This window comes from Myotis myotis, unplaced genomic scaffold (genome assembly GCF_014108235.1).
Source record: "Myotis myotis isolate mMyoMyo1 unplaced genomic scaffold, mMyoMyo1.p scaffold_m19_p_6, whole genome shotgun sequence".
Lineage (NCBI taxonomy): Eukaryota > Metazoa > Chordata > Mammalia > Chiroptera > Vespertilionidae > Myotis > Myotis myotis.
In genome coordinates this window covers 37,712,421-37,726,827 of record NW_023416368.1, presented here as the reverse complement: position 1 = coordinate 37,726,827, position 14,407 = coordinate 37,712,421, and the positions used below count along the sequence as shown (strand labels likewise).

The window sequence follows — 14,407 nt, the reverse complement described above, 5'->3', positions numbered from 1 at the left end:
CCTGGCTGCCTGTCTGCTGCCTCCACTCCAGGAAGAAAGACCACCTCTCACAGAATGCTTTGCAGCCTTGATCCTTCCGGATCCTTGAACAAGCCTGTGAGATAAGGCTCTGTTCTCATCAGCCACAGACCCAGAGGGAAAGGGGCGTGAAGCAGGAGGGAGGCCAGGCCAGAGGTTCCCGTGGAGGCTAAGCCAGGCTGAGGCTGGTGAAGGTCGCCTCCGCCAAACCCCCTTCCTTGTGATTGGCTGGGGCCCTCTTCACAGGGCGGCCCACTGCACTCCCTCTGTGGATTTGGGATGAAAATCATGGACCACACCTTCTTCCTCTCCAGCAGAGGCTGCAAACAGGTTACATTCAAAATATTGGGACCGATTCAGGTATTTTTTAAGGAGGAGGCGACCCGGTCCCTCCCTGCAACATGGGTAATAGCTCCTCCTCAAACTCGACTGTCTTAGAATGAACTGTCTTCCTCTAACTCACAATAGGAAATAATACGGGCCAGTGTCATTTGGCTTGCTGGTTAAAGGAAGAAAACGGGCCCTGGGATCTGTAAAAGTGCCTGGGAATGAAGCTGGTTAATTGTACTGAAAGGGTTCGGTACCTGTTGCTGCTAGCAGAGGAGGGGCTGATATCCCCTTCCAGTGCACTCCCTTGGGAGAGGCCTGATTGCTGCTCTGTCACAGGGGATGGGTACGATGGCAGGAGCCTGGGACCCAACCCACTGCCGCAGGAGCGCTTTGTAACATGCAGGGCGTGTTTCCCCTTGGCCCCTCATAGTCCCGGATTGCAATAAATGTGACTCTTTAATTCGAAAAAAAAAAAAAGAAAAAAGAAACAAAATATTGGGACCTGCATAGTGTTCTAAATGGTTTAATTGACAGCTATATGTTTTCCTAGAACCGTCAGAGTCTGACTTGAAATAACAGAAATCTGAATCAGTGTCAGCAGGGCCAGGTCCCTCCCCAGCACCAGGGGGGGATGTGTTTCAGCCTCTCTTCCGGCTTCTGGCTGCCTCAGGTGTTCCTTGGCTGGTAGATGCACCCGTCTAATCCCGCCTTCATCTTCACATGGCCTGTCCTCCGTGTGCGTCTTTGTCCAAACTTCCCCTTTTTATAAGGACACAGTCATATGGATTGGGGCCCACCTTAGCCTCATTTTAATTTGGTTACCTCTGTTAACACCCTATTTCCAAATAAGGTCGCATGTGAGGTGCTGGGTTAGGACTTCAATGTATCTTTTTTTAAAATTAGTTTATTTTTTGGTTAACCCTCCCCTGAGGATATTGTTCCATTGATTTTGAGAGAGCGGAAGGGAGAGAAACAGATACATGGAAGTGAGAGAAACACATCACTGGTGCCTCCCATACACAGCCGGGCAGGGTTGAGCCTGCAACCAAGGTACATGTCCCTGACTGGATGCGACCCTTCAGTCCACAGCTGATGTTCTGCCCGCTGAGCCACACGGGCACGGGCTCAATGCATCTTTTTGGAGGGATACAATAATGCCTGCAGTTGCCATCCCCTTTAGGAGTGCCACCTTCCTCACCAATCCCTGTCTGCCCTTGAACCTTGAGGCCCAGGGACACCACATGGACTGCTCTTCCGGGGAGAGACCAGGGTGGGGGCGAGCGGATTAGCCGGCCCTGCTCACACGCCTCCGTTTAGAAATCAAGGCTGTGTTGGGCTCAAGTGGATGTGTCTTCACTTTCCCTTATCCCTCCGGCAGCCGGCAGCCTGCACCTGCACCAGGTGCAGGTGGAGCCCATGAAAGACACCTGGTCGGAATCCACACGTTAGAGCTGGCCCAGCCCAGGAGCACCCGCGTGAGGTGCACCTGAGAGCAGAAGTCAGGGCGCTGCCTCTCCTGCTTGCTCAGGGCCCGGTGCTCCCTTCTTCCTTCCCTCGGCGCCAGGCACCCGCCGGCGGGGTCAGGGCGACGAGACCGCTGCAGTGGGCTCCCTTCCACCGGCGGGCGGGCGCTCTCCGGTGCTCCCGGGGTGGCAGTGCGTGAGCAGCAGGAGCAGGGAGGCCCAAGCCCTGCCCCCCGACAGCACGTGACAAGCCTCATCCGAGGGCAGGTTTTCTACGGAAAAGCTCGGAAATTGTGGAAAGATTCCCCATCCTCCCCCCACCCCAAATATTACCTCTCCGTAATCTCTAATTTCCTAAGGGCCCCTGCAGGCTTTCGGTTTTTTTCTCCTAAAATCTTGAGGGTGAGATTGAGAATGAATTCACAAAACTACAAGTGAATTAGAGTTTATTAAGTAGGAAGTGGAGAAAGTGCGGCAGAAACTTAAGTATGCAATACCCAAACCGAACCGAACCAGATTCCAGAAACAAGTATCAATTGGCCGCTTCCTCCCCCACGGGCCCGGCGCTGGCCGGGGGAGAGGAGGGAAGGAGTTCCGTGGCAGGGCCCCTGGCTGCTCCGGGGCTGGGGCTCATCTCCGCGGGGCTTCCCGGGCTCAGGGTCTAGACTTCAGCGCGGAGACCGCCAGTCCCGCCAGGATGGCTGCAACCGTGAAGCCCTGGGCGGCGATCCGGGTGCGCATCATGAGCTGGGAGCGCTGGCTCTGACCCCGGTGGAAGCAGTAGAGGCCGTAGGTCAGGGCGGCCGCCGTGCCCAGGCAGCCTGAGGAGGGTACAAAGCAGGTGGGGGTGGCAGGCCCGGCCCCAGAGGCCCCTCCCCGCTTTGGACCTTCTGTCTCCCGAGTTGAGGTCTCAGAACCAGAGCGGGGCGGGGGGGAGGCTGGAGGGGCTGGTCCCGGCAGGGTCCCGGAGTTACAGAGCCCGCCCCCTCGACCGGCTCCTGCACCAATCAGGTTCACCACCGCCCGGCCTCTTCGCCACATCTCCGGCCCCTTCTCGTTCCGGTGTCCCCCTGGCGTCCCCGGTCCTTCACTATTTCACTTCCCCCGAGAGCTCTGTCCTCTCCATCTACAGTTCCTTCTGTACCCGCTTACCTATGGGTACCATTGGGTTCTCGCGAGTCTTGCGAAGGAACTTTTCCTTGAAGCTTTCCGGATTGCTATAGACACTGGGGCTAAAACCCTCAATAACTGGGGGCTGCGATGGTTCAAAGGGTGCCTCCGGAGTCATGGGGCCAGGAGTCGCCATGTCTGGGGTAACGGCAGCTGGAGAAAATGCGGACACTATATCCCGCCTCCCGATGAAGTCATGAAAGGGGGCGGAGGAAAGGACTTTACTGAGCGTTGTACACAGGCGTATCCGCTCATTGCATTCTGGGAGCTGTAGTAATCAGCATGGTATCGCTCTCGGGGAGGACTACATTTCCCAGAAAGCCTGCGAAGCCCAGCGCGTGCCGGCTGGAAGGAGTCCGCTACACGAGGTGCTGGAAGTGAAGGTGCGGAGTCTGAATTGCGGGTGCGGTGGTCAGCGGGATGCTCAAAGGCGAAGGGGAAGACCCGGAGGCAGAAGTTCGGCTACAGTGTTAACTGGAGCGTCTTAACCGAAATGCTAGACGGATGGCAGCGCCATGGCTCGGGTAGTGAGGCAGCCGGGGTTCAGGAAACGGGGCCTGCCCTTGACTGAGACTTCCTGGAGCCTGGATTTATAGCAAGGCGGGGTATGTTACTACAGATGAAACCCCCATGGAATCAAAGTACCCCAGAGTAGGCTGGGCAAAGCAGGCTTGCTCAGTGGCAGCAGAGCATCACTAGTTCAGGGGAAAGGCAGGCAGCTCTGAGACCTGTTGTGCCTCCACCTGCAGAGCATCTGAGGAGGAAACCCCAGGCACAGAGTGGGAGAAAGTGGCCCAGAGCAGCTGCTTTGGGCAGGAGAGTGGGAAGCAGTTAGTTACCTACAAGTAAGTACCTGTAAGACTGTCAGCTGATTTCTCAGTAGCAACTTTGCAGGCCAAAATGGAGTGGCAAGTGTTGTGGAGTGTCATTTGCGAGAATAAGACCACCGACTCCAATTAAGTCTTAAACAGCAAGCGAGGATTTATTGAGCTGGCCAGCGACTACAGTTACAGCACCCTGCCGAAGCAGAGGCTGAACTGCCGTGCCGACTACAGGAGTTACATTTTTAAAAAAATATATTTTATTGATTTTTTTACAGAGGGGAAGGGAGAGGGATAGAGAATTAGAAACATTGATGAGAGAGAGAAACATCAATCAGCTGCCTCCTGCACACCCCCTACTGGGGATGTTGCCCGCAACCCAGGTACATGCCCTTGACCGGAATCGAACCTGGGACTTTTCAGTCTGCAGGCCGGCGCTCTATCCACTGAGCCAAACTGGTTAGGGCAGGAGTTACATTTTATTTATTTATTTTATTTTTGCGATTGTCTGAAATTTCTATAACCTTGCTCCAGATGCAGCAGGGCAAGGCCTCAAACCGTTCCAAAATGTTCTAGCAAGCACTGTAGAGGAGTTACATTTTATTTTATTTTATTTATTTATTTTTTAAAATATATTTTATTGATTTTTTTACAGAGAGGAAGGGAGAGAGATAGAAACATCAATGAGAGAGAAACATCGATCAGCTGCCTCCTGCACATCTCCCACTGGGGATGTGCCCGAAACCCAGGTACATGCCCTTGACCGGAATTGAACCTAGGACCTTTCAGTCCGCAGGCCGACGCTCTATCCACTGAGCCAAACCGATTTCGGCGGGGTTACATTTTATTATTAAATTTTGTGGAGGCCCAGAGAAAAATGTGTCTTTCAAATTCTGGGCCCCACAATATGGAGGAAACTCTCTTTATTTATACTTTTTTCAGTCCTATGTCTCCCAAATTTGGAATGAGACTTCCAGGCCTTCTGAGAAAGAAGGCCTGCATGCTGGGAAGGGGCCATGAGACAATATCTCAAGGCCTGGCCTGATGTCAGTACCTTCCTATCTATGTGTTTTAGGAACAGACAGCACAGCATGACCCGTCTGGCCAAAGTGCCAGATATGCAGCCCACCACAGCAAGAAGTATTCAACGTGGCTTTTTGCTGCTGTGGCAACAGCCATGAGTATGATCAGGCTTCAAAAGAGGCTTGTCTCCAGTGTCTTCTGCTGTGGCTAAAAGAAGGTCTGGTTGGACCCCAAGGAGACCAATGAAATTGCCAATGCCAACTCCTGTCAGTCGATTCAGAAGCTGATCAAAGGTAGGCTGATCATTTGGAAGCCTGTGACTGTCCATTCCCGATGGACAGAAAAACACCTTGGCTTGCAGGAAGAGCAGGCATATGGGATTAAGTAAGCAAAAGGGTACTGCCAATGTTCAAATGGCTGAGAAAGTAACCTGGTTGAGGTGGATGAGAATTCCTTGCCGGCTACTCAGAAGATACCGTGAACCTAAGAAGATTGACTGTCACATGTACCACAGCCTGTACCTGAAAGTGAAGGGTAACATTCAAAAACAAGCTGAAGGCAGACAAGGCTTGCAAGTGGCTTCTGGCTGACCAGGCTGAGGCCCAGAGGTCTAAAACCAAGGAAGCTTGCAAGCGCCGTGAAGAGCAGCTCCAGGCCAAGAAGGAGAAATCATCAAGCCTGTCCAAGCAGCCCTAGCCAGTTTGACTCAGTGGATAGAGCGTTCAATCCAGGTCAAGGGCATGTACCTTGGTGGTCTATCTCTCCTTCTCCCTTCTACTCTCTCTACAAATTAATGGAAGCCCTAACCGGTTTGGCTCAGTGGATAGAGCGTCGGCCTGTGGACTGAAAGGTCCCAGGTTCGATTCCGGTCAAGGGCATGTATCTTGGTTTCGGGCACATCCCCGGAAGGGGGTGTGCAGGAGGCAGCTGATCCATGTTTTTCTCTCATCAATGTTTCTAACTCTCTATCCCTCTCCCTTCCTCTCTGTAAAAGTTAATAAAATATATTTTTTAAAAATTAATGGAAAAATATCCCCGGGTGAGGATTAAAAAAAAAAATTCAGAGCCAGTCAGGAGCCAGCATTAGTGTGACTCCCTTGTCTTAAAGGAGATGAGCCCTGAGGGCATGATTGCTTTAAAAAAATAATGTCCAAGGAGAAAGAGACTTAAGAAATAAAGCTCTTACCTGTACATAGTGGCCTTGGCAATTACATGGCTCAATCATTTAATCAAAGTAGCCTTGCCGAAACCGGTTTGGCTCAGTGGATGGAGCGTCGGCTTGCTGACTGAGGGGTCCCGGGTTCGATTCCGGTCAAGGGCATGTGCCTGGTTGCGGGCACATCCCCAGTAGGAGATGTGCAGGAGGCGGCTGATCAATGTTTCTCTCTCATCGATGTTTCTGACTTTCTGTCTCTCTCCCTTCCTCTCTGTGGAAAATCAATAAAATATATTTAAAAAAAATATATAGTGAAAGAAACTTAAAAAAAAAAAAAGTAGCCTTTATCTACCTAAAAAATTAAAAAAAAAAATTCAACGTGATGAAAAGCAAGGACCTACAACCAAGATTATTATTATTATTTTTTTTGCTTTTTTTTTAAAAAAAAATATATTTTATTGATTTTTTACAGAGAGGAAGGGAGAGAGAGAGTTAGAAACATCGATGAGAGAGAAACATCGATCAGCCGCCTCCTGCACATCTCCCACTGGGGATATGCCCGAAACCCAGGTACATGCCCCTGACCGGAATCGAACCTGGGACCTTCCAGTCCACAGGCCGACACTCTATCCACTGAGCCAAACCGGTTTCGGCTACAACCAAGATTATTACCCAGCAATGAAGATCACTACCTTCATTTAGAATTGAAGGTCAGAAAAAGAGTTTCCCAGATAAGAAAAAGTTAAAGGAATTCATCTCCACCAAACCAGTGTTACATGAAATGTTGAATTGAAGAAGGCAAAAAAAAGATTAAAAAATATGAACAATAAAATGGCAATAAATACATATCTATCAACAATTGAATCTAAAAATCAAACAAGCAGAACAGAAACAGAACATAGAGAACATTTTGACAGTTGCAAAATGGGTGGGGTGTTAGGGGAATGGGTGAAAAATGTGAAGGGATTTAGAAGTACAAATTGGTTACAGTATAGTCATGGGGGTATAAAATGAGAATATAGCTTTAGGCCCTAGGGCAGGGGTGGGCAACCCCTGGCACGTGTGCCAAATATGGCACGTCAGTAATTTTTGCTGGCATGTGAAACCCTCTCTTATAATCTTCCATTTACAATTGTGAATCTTTGTTCTCAGTGATGAATTTTGTTAAGTCTCATAATAGGAGTAGCCTGACGGATGAAAGTAGTAGCTTGTGTATATCTCTGAAGGTCACGAAATATAAACCTGATGTAAAATCTCTGTCATCAGTGATGCAGCAGCAAAAGTCCCACTGATAATATCAAACGGAGTCAAAGTTTTCTGTCGGACTATCAGTGTACATGTATACATTAAAATAAATGTATTTTTCATCATCATATACTTTTTGTCGCTCGAATGAATTTTATTATTTCTTCAAGGTTCTTCACATACGTACACCTTAAGAGATATCAAGTAGGCTTAACATGTTCTCAAAAAATTAGGGTTGGCACGCAGAAGAATTTTGAGTCAGAGATTTTGCTGGTTTTGGTATGCACTCACAAAAAGGTTGCCCACCCCTGCCCTAGGGAATATAGTCTATAGTCTAATTGTTATTAGATGGGTATGAGATTTTTCTGGGATGATCCCTTAATAGTTTTATAATGTATAGTCCGCTGGGGTGTACACCTAAAAAGAATACATTGTATGTCAACTGTAATTGAAAAGTAAAAAATGATTAAAAATAATGACTATCCCAGGAATATAAAATACAGCATAGGAAGTCAATAATATTGTAATAGGCATGTATGGTTTAGATGGGTACTAATTAGGGTATCACTTCATAAAGTATATAAATGTCTAATCACTACCATATACACTTGAAACATAAGTTGTCAGCTGTAATTGAAAAATAGATTAAAAAAATAAGTGACCATTGAGCCACGCCAGTGATGTAGGGTGGGGCTTAGATAGGAAAGGTTGGTCAAGGCAGGGTTCCTGGTGTTGACAAAGTCCTCTCCTTCTCAGGTCAGTTTTCCTGCTCCAATGAGGTTCTGCCCTCATCGCTGGTCCAGCCTTCGCCATTTCTCTGGTCCATTCTCTTCCTGGTTACCCCTGGCGACACAGGTCCTCCCCTATTTAATTTCATTCTCCTCACCTGCCCGCACCCCTCCCCCATCACTGTTCTGCTGGTGGTTTGCAGTTCCTTCGGCACCCTTGCACCTATGGGCACTTTTGGGTTTTCCCGGGTCTCTCCTTAGATCTTTTCCTGCAGTGGTTCTCAACCTTCTGGCCCTTTAAATAGTTTCTCATGTTGTGACCCAACCATAAATTTTTTTTTCATAAAATTTTTGTTGCTACTTCATAACTGTAATGTTGCTACTGTTATGAATCACAGTGTAAATATCTGATATGCAGGATGGTCTTAGGCGACCCCTGTGAAAGGGTTGTTCGGTCGCGACCCACAGGTTGAGAACCGCTGCCTTAGAGCTTTGTGCTGTTGTAGGGTACTCCCTTCCAAAGCCTACCCTGCAGCCCGTGCCATCGCCCCTGAGCATCAGGGCGTCTGCACACTCCCCCCTCCGTCTCATCCTTGTTCTGGCCTAGGCCGAGGCGCCTGCTGGAAAGGACAGAAAGCTGTCCTCTTGCTGGAAGCCGGTCCATCCTTGCTGCTTGACACAGTCGCTGCAGGGAAGAAACATCTGCACAGCATATGTTTCAAGGGACCTGGTGTATATGGCATACTGTTCTTAATGTTTGCTCCCCTTCTTAGCGCTATGTGTTTTAACCAAGGTCACCTCTCCGAGAAAGGTTGTTTCCCCAGGTGGGTATTTTTCCTTGGAGTTGGGGAGGGAATAAAACCCCTTAACTAAGTACCAGGTGGGTAGTTAACCACCTTAACTACAAACAATCACGCTTAAGCTACATAATCTTTACTTAGGATAATCTTCAATTACTTCCTTGTAGCTTAACAGAACAATAGAGTAGTGATTTTGGAATGGAGATAACAAACGTCCTAACCTTTGGAATAGAATGGATAGGATTAAAATCAACTGGTATAAATACAGATGTAACAGGAGAGTAAAGACAGGACCTGGCTAGGCTGCTGATCAACTAAATGCGCTGTCTCCGTGTCATTCCTTCTCCGTGGATTCTGTCCACACCTTTGGGAACCCCTGGACCTGCTGGGGCTGGACCCCAACATCCTCTGAGTTCCAGCCTCGGGGGATTCAGCAGCAAAACGGACGAGTGAGTCGCCACTTCCAGGCAGAACACCAGGACTTCCCTTTGCTCACTTACAGGGTATCCGTCAGTCTTCAGCCTCCCACGCCCCGCAGACCCTCCCTTCCCCCACCCGGTCCCGGGCTACGAAGGACCCTAGGAAGGCAGCGGGAGAGAAAACCCCGGTTCGGGGGCGGGGGGCTCTTCCGGGACCAGACCGCCGCCAACGAAGGGAAGCCCATCGCTGCCCGCCCCCGCCAGCAGCGGCCGAGCGTCCCCCACACCCTCCGGGCCTGGCTCCTGCGAGGAGACCGAGGGCCACAGGAGCCCAGTAAACCAGCACGGAGACAGCCGGCGGCTCCAGCCCCATCGGCGGCTCCGCCCACAGAGGCGAGGTTTAAAGGGCCGGGCGGGCCCACCTGCGCCGCACAGCCCACCGCTCCCGCGCCCAGGCCACACCCACTCGGGGCGGGCGCCTGAGCCAGTTCCGCCCGCGGCGGGCGAAGCGGCTTTAAGCGGGGGCGGGACCGCGAGCGGCGGCCTGAGTTTCGCGTGTGGCCGTGGGGCCGAGCTGCAGGAGGCCGCCCGCCGAAATCGGAGTCATCGAGGGCGAGGAGCGGATCGGCCCCGGGAGGTGCGTGCGACGGGTGCGGCGCGATCCAGGCGTGGGGAGGACTCCGCGGGAGGGAGGCCGGCCCAGCCAGCCCTCGCGCGATCCGCGCCAGCACCCTCCGCGGGAGGCGGAGGTTCGTGGCGCGGAAGTTGGCCCTCGGCGCTCGCCGTAGCCCGGCCCCGGGAGGCGGGCGCTCGGCGTCTGGGGACGGTGACAAAAGGAGGGAAGCGGAGGGGCGTTTGAGCCCGGGAAGATAGAGCGTGGGGCGGGAGCGCCGTTCCCCGAGCGCCCCGGCGAGCCTGCCCCCTCCCGGCCTCCAGCGGGCACCTGGCTCGCCGGCCCGGGCTCGCAGAGCGGAGGTAGCGGCGAGGACAGCGCCCCCTCTGGCCCGGCGGCACCGCCTCGGGTCCGGCGCGGTGGTGGGAGGCGGGGCCGTTTGCCCGGGTGCGGGTGCGGGTGCGGGTGCGGGCCGCCCGGCTGGGTCTTCCCACCGGGGGCCGGACGCGGGGCCTCCCCGGGCGCCGGGCCTGGCTCCTCGGCCTCCGGGGGCTCTCGGAGCTGCTCTCCTCCGGACCTGCGGGATGGGGCGTTTTTGCACCGTGGGGTCCCTCCCAGGCCCGAAAGCGGAGCCAGGCCTCTCTGGGCCCTGGGGAATGGAAGAGTTGGCGAATTCGATGAAAAAAAAAAAAAGTGGGGGGTTGGAGGGGGAGATCCAAGCTTTTAAGAAATATGGGGTGGACCAGAAATTTCTTAGGCAGGGAGGGGCCGTGACCCTGAGTGTTGGGTTCCGGGGCTGGGCCGGGGGTGTGGGGCTTTCTACCTTTGGAGGAGGGTCCGGTCCTCATCCCGTGGGATTGACAGGCGCCCTCCCTTGGGTCCCGCTGGGCCTTTTCCGGCCTCGAGGCCGGGGAGCGGGCTTCTGGGGGCTGTGCTGGCGGGACGGCTGTGGGTGTCCCCCATCGGGGCGGTGCTGGGTGCGGGAAGAGCGGCCCGCGGGGCTTTGTGGTGTCAGGGTGTCCCCATCGCTTGGGGCAGAACTTCTCAAAGGCTGCGGAAGGGTTATTGGTGTGCCTGTTGGGAAAGGCAGGAAACTGCTCTTGAGGCAGTGAGATAAGATATATACCAGGAGGACGAGTAAAAGCGATTTCCCCAGGTTCTCTGGAGACTTTTGTGAGGACTTTTAAAATAGAGCCTGAAGTTTCCCTCTGTTTTCCAGTGTGAAGTGGCACTTCTCAAAGTATTGGCAACAGCCTCTTCCCGGCTCACCGAGGTGCTTTGTTAGAGCATTTTTTTTTTCATTTATTAAATGAGCATTTAAAAATGTGTCTTTATTGATTTCAGAGAGAGGGAAGGGGAGGGAGAGAGAGAGAAACATCAATGATGAGAATTTTTGATCGGCTGCCTCCTGCATGGCCCTTACTGAGGATCGAGCCTGCAACCCCTGTATGTGCTCGAATTCACGTGACCTCCTGGTTCAAGGGTTGATGTTCAACCATTGAGCTACACTGGCCGGGCATTTTTTGAGTGCCTACTGTGTGCCAGCTGCAAACACTTTACAGCTTCCTGGACTCCTCACTGAACCACTGTCTCTGGGTGATGCTTGGGAATCCACTTTTGATACCTGGTGATTTAAATAAAGTTCGCCATCACTGATTTATATGGTGTCCATGGCCGAGTAGCCTAAAATATTTACTATCTGGCTCTTTGTAGATAATGTAAAGTTTGTCGACCTCTGGCTTAGGGAAAGGAGGAAATATGGTAGAAAAAAAGCATCTGTCTAGAAAAGTTGTGTTTAAAAAATTAATAGATAAAATGGGCTTAGGTAAAGTTTATTTTATATTTTTTCTAATCCTCACCAAGGACGTTTTTTTCCGTTGATTTTCAGCGAGACTGGAAGGGAGGGAGGGGGAGAGACGGGCAGAGGCAGAGGTGCAGAGAGAGAGAAACGTGGATGTGAGAGAGACACATGGATTGGGTGCCTCCCACACCCCAATGTGGGGCCAGGGATTGATCCTGCAACTGAGGGACGTGCCCTTGACTGGAATTGGACCCAGGACCCTTCCATCCACAAGCTGAGGCTCTATCCACTATAATGCAAAATGTTTTATAGTCTTTTGAGGTTATTATAATACACTCTACAAACTGGCTAGGGTGTAAATTTTATTTTTATAAAAACAGGGAATGGTGTATTCTAGATTAATGCAAAGCATTTAGATAAATTTAGGCATTTAAGTAGGATTTTCATAGAGATTGTGAACCTGTGCCCTTAATAAATTGGTAACTTATGTTTCTTTTCATAGAGTGGGTGGACTCATGGACCTGATACTTTTCTCCTGAGAAATAAACTAGATCAAAAGAAAAATGGCATTTGTTGCAACACAAGGGGCCACAGTGGTTGACCAAACCACTCTGATGAAAAAATATCTTCAGTTTGTGGCAGCTCTCACAGACGTAAATACCCGTGAGTTGATCCTTTTTGTCATTAAGAAATGCATTAATTTGACTCATTCATCTCAGTTCAAAGAATGTGCACATGAAGATAAATAATAACATTAACTTCTACCCGAATTTCCTTTCTCTGCCTTGTGGAGAAGCAAAGTGATGATCATTACTGGCTGGAGCCCTGAAGAGGCACACTGTGTGTGTGTGTGTGTGTGTGTGTGTGTGTGTGTGTGTGTGTGTATCTGTCCTTGTCTGTGCATGTACACATGTGTCTGAGAGTATGAATGTGCGTGACTGGTTGTAGGGAACTAGTTATGTGCCTTCTGTTGGACTATGACAGTCAAACTGATAAGATCTGATTGCTTCTCTTATTAAATCCAGTAATTTTGAGATCATCCTTAACATAATTTCAATTACCTGATATTTTTTTGCTTATTTTACAGCTGATGAAACAAAGTTAAAAATGATGCAAGAAGTTAGCGAAAATTTTGAGGTATGATCTCTATATTTTAGGCTTTTCATTTTGAGCTAAATATTGTCCTGGGCTTTTCTATTGCTTTTCTGTCAATCTTTCTACTATAGTAACAAAAAAACATTATCTCTGCTAATGTACTTTATTGTATTCTAAAAGTGAAATTTGCAAGTTTGTACACAGTGTTGTCCAACTTGTTCATACTAGTGATACTTGCCTTGGTTTTGGTTGTTTAATATTTTCTTTTTTCTCTTTTTTTCTTTATTTTACAGAGAGGAGGGAAGAGAGAGAGAGAGAGAGAGAGAGAGAGAGAGAGAGAGAGAGAAACATTGATTTGTTGCATCGATTATTTATGCATTCATTGGTTGATTCTTGTATGTGCCCTGTCTGGCAATCAAAACTGGAACCTTGGCATATTGGGATGATGCTCTAACCAACTGAGCTACCCGGCCAGGGCACTTTTTTTTTTTTTTTTAAATTAAGTGTATTTTATTTACTCACACCAGAGCATAGTCATTCCATTGATTTTTAGAGAGAGTGGAAGGGAAGGGGAGAGACAGAGAGAGAACCATTGATCTGAGAGAGACATATCAATTGGTTTCCTCCCATATGCAACCAGTACTGGGGATCGAGCCTGCAACCGAGGTAGGTGCCCTTGCCTGGGAATTGAACCCGGGACTCTTCAGTCTTCAGGCCAACACTCTAACCACTGAGCAACCGGCTAGGCTGCAGGGGTGGGCAAACTTTTTGACTCAAGGGCAACAATGGGTTCTTAAACTGGACCGGAGGGCCGGAACAAAAGCATGGATGGAGTGTTTGTGTGAACTAATATAAGTTCAAAGTAAACATCATTACATAAAAGGGTCCGGTCTTTTTTTTTTTTTTTTTTTTAGTTTTATTCATTTCAAACGGGCCGGATCTGGCCCGCGCCCACTGCTGGGCTAGGGTGAGGGCACATTTTTTTCATTTTTAAATCTAGTAGCTCTTTTACCCATATATCCTCAGGTTGCATTCAGACTTTTGCTGTGAATTTATGTTTGGGCCATAAGTGATACATTTTTATGGAATGAGAACTGGATATCAGTTTTGGCTCTATTATAACTTCTGTGATCTTGATCACGCAGTTTTTTCCCCCGCGCTTTACAAACTACAATTATATTGTCCATTAGGTCCCTCAGGCTCTATTCATTTTTCAGTTTTTTTCAATTGTGTATTAGATTGGATAATTTCTAACCACTGCAGTCAAGTTCACTGACTATTTTTCTGTCATCTCTAGTCTGCTGGGATGCTATTTTTAAATTTCAGTTTTATATATTTAGTTTTTGCATTTAAAAATTGCAGTTATTGTACTTTCAGTTATAGAATTTTCATGTGGTTCTCTTTTTAAATATATTTTTATTGGCTTCAGAGAAGAAGGGAGAGGGAGGGAGAGATACAAACATCATTGATGAGAGAGAATCATTGATTTGCCTCCTGCATGCCCTCTACTGGGGATTGAGCATGCAACCCAGGCATGTGCCCTTGACCGGAATTGAGCCTGGGACCCTTCAGTCTGCAGGGCTGACGCTCCATCCACTGAGCCAAATAGGCTAGGGCTCCATATAGTTCTATTTTTTTTTTTATAATTCTTTCTTTTTTTAAAAATATATTTTATTGATTTTTTTACAGAGAGGAAGGGAGAGAGATAGAGAGTTAGAAACATCG

The 14,407-nt window shown here is 49.3% G+C and overlaps 2 protein-coding genes and 1 pseudogene across 22 annotated transcripts in view; 2 read left to right on the top strand and 1 right to left on the bottom strand.

Annotated features, from left to right (window-relative positions):
* Positions 1–2,240: 2,240 nt before the first annotated feature.
* On the bottom strand, positions 2,241–3,190 carry HIGD2A (HIG1 hypoxia inducible domain family member 2A). The gene is made up of 2 exons (XM_036312003.1): positions 2,964–3,190; positions 2,241–2,632 (listed from the first exon to the last, which is right to left on the bottom strand). Exons 1-2 carry the CDS (start codon positions 3,115–3,117, stop codon positions 2,466–2,468), a joined length of 321 nt encoding a protein of 106 aa, XP_036167896.1. The 5' UTR covers positions 3,118–3,190; the 3' UTR covers positions 2,241–2,465.
* A 22-nt stretch (positions 3,191–3,212) lies between these two features.
* LOC118657674 lies at positions 3,213–5,635 on the top strand (annotated as a pseudogene).
* Positions 5,636–9,677: 4,042 nt separating this feature from the next.
* The window catches only part of LOC118657633 (transformation/transcription domain associated protein), a 112,815-nt gene continuing 108,085 nt past the window's right edge, over positions 9,678–14,407 (top strand). For 16 of the 21 annotated variants that reach the window (XR_004968062.1, XM_036311894.1, XM_036311887.1 and 13 more), the window contains exons 1-3: positions 9,678–9,810; positions 12,090–12,250; positions 12,675–12,724. Coding sequence is in view for 20 of the 21 variants with exons in the window: in XM_036311894.1 (XP_036167787.1) it covers positions 12,151–12,250; positions 12,675–12,724 (150 nt within the window). In the remaining variant the exon portion in view is untranslated. Of the gene's footprint in view, positions 9,811–10,013; positions 10,149–10,578; positions 11,060–11,781; positions 11,909–12,089; positions 12,251–12,674; positions 12,725–14,407 lie in introns of those variants that run through there. The other 5 variants (XM_036311902.1, XM_036311903.1, XM_036311883.1 and 2 more) reach the window with 4 other exon arrangements.